At 41.1% G+C, this 6,201-nt stretch overlaps 1 protein-coding gene across 1 annotated transcript; it reads left to right on the forward strand.

The window, feature by feature from the left end:
* The first annotated feature begins 17 nt into the window (after positions 1 to 17).
* Positions 18 to 2,489, forward strand: LOC308485764 (uncharacterized protein C4orf46 homolog). Its single transcript, XM_081021835.1, has 2 exons — positions 18 to 250; positions 2,020 to 2,489. The coding sequence occupies exons 1-2, from the start codon at positions 122 to 124 to the stop codon at positions 2,173 to 2,175; spliced, it is 285 nt and encodes a 94-aa protein (XP_080877961.1). The 5' UTR covers positions 18 to 121; the 3' UTR covers positions 2,176 to 2,489.
* Positions 2,490 to 6,201: the final 3,712 nt, after the last annotated feature.

Consider the following 6,201-nt stretch of genomic DNA (forward strand, 5'->3'; position numbering starts at 1 on the left):
GGAGCTCCAGCTGTGTCGTCACGGGCGAGGGGGCGTGGCTTTGAACTCGCGCCTGTCGCCTCCCACTCAGCCCGCGGCAGTTGGCGAGGAAGCGAGTGGCGGTGATTTTGATTCTGGCGGGATGGCGGAGGCGCCGACTGTGACTTCTTCCGCGGCCCGGAGCGCTCCCGGCCGAGCCACGCCACCCTCGGAGCAGCTGGCAGAGCCGCCTCGCGGGCTCCTGGAGATGGTGGAGATGCAGCTGGGAGACGTGAGTCTTCTTCCTCCCTTCGGGGTTTTGTTCTGCTGGGCCTCCCTTCAAGGCCGTTGGGATTCTCCTATCACACAGTATATGGGGTTGCTGCACGGAAGGGCACAAGTCTTTGCCCTTCCTCGTGTCTGCACGTGTGAGTGGCCCAGCAGCATCGGGGAGGGTGTGCAATCCTATATATTTCTTATTACACCCCCCCCCCCACTTCTTGTTGCTGGGGGGGGCTATTGGGTTGTTGTTTTTGTTTTTATTAGGTGTTTTGTGTTTTTAAATCTTGATTTTATTCTGTGAACCGTCCTGAGACACCCCCCGGTATATAAATTCAATTAATAATAATAATAATAATGAAAGAAATAATAAAATGGCTTATGAAGGGGGAGGGAAACACGATCAGATATAAAAATCCTGCATAGATAAAAAGAGTGCAGAAGCACTAAAATGGCAAAACTCCACCATCATCATTATCATCATTGGAGGTAACAATTCAACATAGCATTATTTTTTAAAGCATCGTTTCGGAGGGAGGGGGGGCTCTCTCCTAATAAACATCCCTGGGACCTCACTGCAGAGAAACCAAACCTGGTTGATCAGTATATAAGTATTAGCAGTTGCCTCCACCTCATGGAGAAGAGCTCTGCACAGAATGGGTTTATCTCCAGCTTCAGTAAGCAAAGAGGAGTAAAGTGAACTGAACTTGCTAGAGATGTTGCCATTTTTTAAATGTCTGGCATGAGATGGGTGGTAAAGTGATTGTGGACTACTTGACTATTGTGTACGGAGTTGCGGTTCCTTTAAAGGAGCAGGTGCTCCTTTAGGTTGGGGCTACTCCTAGAAATATAGCTGCCACTAGAGGCTCAAGCAACCTCTGTGGCTTTGGGATGTCACCGACAGCTGCATCTGAATTGGGATCACTTGACCACTGTAGTCCATGCACACTGGTAACCACGAGACTGGATTACTACAATGTGCTCTACCTGAGTTTGGTCCAGAAACTCCAGTTGGTGCAGAATGTAACATTTAGACTGCTGATGGGAGCAGATGGGTGACAGCATGTGACACTTGTGTCAAAACATCTGCTCTGGCTGCCCATATGCTACTGGGCCAGGTTCATGGCTGTTGTGTTGATTTACAAAGCCTGAACAACATGGGTCTAGGTCTAGGACATTTTAAGGGCTATCTGAATCCTTATACCCCAGCTTGATCACAGACCATCCAACTCAACTAGAGGTTAGGCATTTACTGTTGATAGTTCCATGCTCTGGAAAACTCATCCATCAGAGGTTTGGCAGACATCCATACTTGCTTTTGACTTTTCAGGTGTACTTACATGTCTTTGCCAGTCATTTTTGATAAACTATTGTTTTGATGATGATTTATGTTTCAACATTGTATACCATCCTGATATTTTATGATATGTTGGTATAGAAATACTTTTATAAATAAAAGAATATAACAGATGAATTAACTAACTGAAGCTTTTCAAGTTCTCGCAGTTTTAATCAGTTGGGCATATTTCTTTAGATTTTAAGGCTATTTGTTTTCTTATTTATTGTAATAATAGGGATTAAGCAAAGAAAAATTAAAGAGGGCCTTTCTTCCAATGGAAAGAGGGCCTTTCCTCCACCATCAAATACGTGTCCTTGGAAGGAAGGTTGCTATTAGATATGGTAGCTAGAAAATGACATTTTAATGGACTGAATTTTATCTTGGACAAAAAGTAAACTCTAATAATAATTGCTGCGGAAACTGTAAATTTCTTTTTATTGCAGGCAGCATTTTCACTCACCAAGCTTTTGGAGGCCACGTCTGCAGTGTCAGCCCAGGTAGAAGAACTTGAAACCAAATGTACTGAACACGCTAGATTTCTTAAAACATGGCGGAGTCTTCTAAAAGAAGGATACAATTCCCTGAAACCCACTGAGTGATTTGAACACCCATACAATGTTGCTGTTTTAACTGTTTAAGGAAACCAAAGGCAAGACTGGCCAACAGCACATAACACTTTTTACTACCTTCATATGGAGAGATAGAACTACTTCAACAAGCCTTCATTTTAAATCTGCAAAGAAAAAACAGAACGGTGGTTTTTAACTTCATACTACAAACAAAGCAGCTCCCTTAAATACCTTGAAGCATGCTCACCATACTGGATAATTTGTTCCTAGGGAATGACTGAAGGAGTATGTGCTGTAAAAATATTTTTCTTAAAGGTCTGGAGATCAGACTGAAATAATGTTTAAGAGTTCAAGCCAACATTCATGCCCCCCGCCTAGCTGATTTTCGCTGCCCTCTGCTCCTATATGCCGACGATGCAGCGATCCTTTCTTACTCTAGAGTCGGTTTATGCAGAGCTCTAAAGATTTTTGCGGCTTATTGCAAACTCAACCATCTGACAATTAATCATGGGAAATCTAAAGTCCTGGTCTTTACCAGGTCTCGGAAAACTTACAGCTGGAAGTTAGATGGAGTCCAATTAGAACAGGTTTTCAAATTTAAATACCTGGGAGTCTTTTTTCACTACAACCTAAGCTGGAAGCCACAGATACAGTATTTACTAAACAAAGGGAAAACAATACTTTATACTCTACTCCAATTTTTTGCGGCCGACGGAGCCTCCCACATCCCTTCCGCATTGAAGGTGTACCATGCAAAAGTGGTTTCCACCCTCTGTTATGCTGCCCCGCTCTGGGCCCCAGGGTCCAATTTAACATCGTTGGGGACATTGCAGAATCAGTTTCTCCGTCGCCTCCTGAAACTCCCCATGTGTGTGAGCAACGCAGCCATACGTCTGGAGTTAAGGATTGCATCATTGGAGACTGTCATCTGGAAGCGAGTCTTTGGTTATTGGCTGTCCAGCTGGCATAGGCTTCCCGACCATTACCTTTTTCAGTGCCTCTGGCGGGACGACTTTGTCAATCCGTGGGTAGGAAAAATCCATGCCAAACTTCTGAGCATCGGAATTTCCCCAGCGGACTCCTTAAAGATGAACTTACGCTCAGCCAAAAGACTTATTGAGCAAAGATTAGCAGACATTGAAAATCAACACAACCTCGCCGGGGGTGGGGGTGTCTGCTCCCCCAGGTATCACGGAATAACCCCACCACTTGGCCTTCCATCATACATGTCATCTCTTTCATCTGTACCACACCGACTTGCATTTATTCGTGCAAGGTTCAATGTCCTTCCATCGAACCTGCTGAGCCACAGATTTTCCAAGGGTTTGGTGTCTCCGCTATGTGTGTGTGACGGGAAAACTGTTGATTCTCTCCCACATATAATGTTCAACTGTCCCCTACATAGCATAGCCAGGACTAAATTCCTGGGTCCTGCTTTACTGCGCTTGGTTGGCAGGCCTGCTGAGTCACATGCCGCACTACTTTTGCAGGATACAGATCCTTCTGTAACTCTGCAGGTGGCGAGATTCCTGAATGCGGTTATCTCACACACAAAAACCACCAAAAACAACAACATCAAAAACTAATCGGACAGTTTTGAAGAGAGTGCATGTCGGATCTCGTCTTCAGTTTTCCTTTTTCTGGGATCCGTCCCTTGGAGCTCTCCGGGCCCCAAGCTGTTATCTGGCTCTGCTCAATGACCCACCCCTGCATCATGGTGTTCACCTTCTGGTGCCGAATATATCGATCTTTATGCCTCTGTGCTTTTATGTTTGTACATACTTTATGGGCTAATAGCCGTAAATAAATAAATAAATAAATAAATAAATAAATAAATAAATGTTTAAGAGTTTCATTTGACTGTTACTTGGAATTTTACTAGTTGTGGATGACTGTAGCACCCATAGAATTCATTGTATAAGGTCTATGGACTGTTAGGCTAAAATATTTAATTGTATGGAAAACAGCTGTGTTTAATCCTCTTAAACTAACATCCAACACTTTGTGCCCTAAAGAGGTGTGACTATGGCTGTCTGGAAACTGGTTGCTGTTTTACTTAGTCTCTTGACTGCTTCAATATATTCTTAAGAAGTTTTTAAATCATATTTTTCTATCTTGAACATGTGATCAGAGTATGTTTTGACAAAATAAACTGAGTATAGAGCCTTATGCATGATAGATCATAGAATTTTATCTCTTGCTAAAAGATGCAAGTTCTCTTATTTATTGTGCAGTTCTAATCACATATAGGGTGAAAATATATATGACAGTGTGTAATCTTTTACCAGCATATTGTAAATCTGATACTTTGAATATAAATTGAGGAAACAATGTTATTTGTAAACAAGGACTGTATGCAAATTAATTTAGTTGCATTAAGCCCCATTGAAAGCAATATGATTTCATTAGTACTTTGTACCTATTGAAATCACTGGGTAAATGCAGGTAACATTCTGGATCCAACCCAATTACCTGCCTTTTGTTTTCATCCTGGAAACAGCATTTAAGTAAGTTAAATAACAGGAAAACAAATAATTACGTTTCCAAATAAATTTAGTGTATCTAAGTGTTGCTGTATTAATAAAGTATTTTGGTATAAGTTTGAAAAGACTCATCTTTTCTCTAGCATTTCAGATTAAGTAGCCAGTATACCTTAAAATTTGCATCTATCTGAATATGGGCTAATTGTGGCTCTAGAGCCTTAGGCTTATGGATATGGAGACTTTGCTGAAAATAGCAGGCCAGACAATTAGAAAAACTGCTCCAATCAAAACTGTAGTAGCAGAATAAATTGATCCAGCTGAACAAAAAACCCATGCTATTGATAACTCAAATATATTAATGACTCCTATAGTTTGTGGAAGAAACGCCAAATCAAATTCTACAGAATACTAGATACAGTATAACCTGAGGTTTCCCAAAACCATTTAGGTGCTCTGTGCTGTTTCTGTGGATTTTTGGTTGGAGATGGGAGATGGTACATCCATTGCATTAAATATTCATATTTATTTTAAATTATATTTTTATTGCTTTTATTTCTCCTGGATTGTAATACAATAACACACAATCTATGAGAAATAAAAGAAGCAATACAATTACAATTAAAAATCATACATCGCCCAGTACAGTGCATTATAATTGCTACAACAGAAAAAATATGAAGTCATCCACCCAGAGTTTCTGCAATCTTCTAAGTGTGTGTGTGAATGATTGCTATAGCCCTAGTCACACGTTACTTGGATGTAGGATGCTCACAGTTTCAAGTTAGAGCAGGGTCACTCTTTCCCCTAGCTGTTACTACATTAGTATAGCTGTCTGTAAGGAAACATTTAATCACAAGCAGCTGCTCACACATGTGTTTCTCTGCAGACAGTTGTTTAATGTATAATTGTTGGAAGGTGGAGCTAAATGTAGCCTTGCTCTGGCTTCAAACAGTTCATGCCATACACGTAAGTAATGTGTGAAGAAGTCTTACAACACTTGAAATAGTTAAACTGGAGGATTTAATGAATGACCTTATTACCCATATGCAGCGGGAAGGCAAACAGCGTTTCTGTGCCCTGCTCTGGTTCGCCAGAAGTAGCTTAGTCATGCTGGCCACATGACCCGGAAGCTGTACGCTGGCTCCCTCGGCCAATAAAGCGAGATGAGCACCGCAACCCCAGAGTCGGTCACGACTGGACCTAATGGTCCCTTTACCTTTACCTTCTGTATACTTAGCCTTTAGGTTTCCATATTATTGGACAAGAGCATCAGAATTTGTGACTATCAAGTCCTAGATGAAGATGCACATATTCACATTATTCTTTGTCCCTCCATCACTTTACCAACATCATGGAAAAAATCCAGAATTTATCGCTTTCAGAAGTGAAAGTTACACAATTCTTTCACAGTTTCTGTTTTGAATAACTTGCTCTGAATACTTTCGGTTCTAGTTAGCGCAACAAGCTTTATTATTTTTTATTAAAAAAAAATAGACTGATTTTCCAACAAAATGTTTTCCAAGGCAACTTACAAAAATATACACAAATAGACTATTGTGCACTTTTAAAAACA

The sequence above is a fragment of the Podarcis pityusensis genome, assembly GCF_964106645.2.
Source record: "Podarcis pityusensis genome assembly, chromosome: 9".
NCBI lineage: Eukaryota > Metazoa > Chordata > Lepidosauria > Squamata > Lacertidae > Podarcis > Podarcis pityusensis.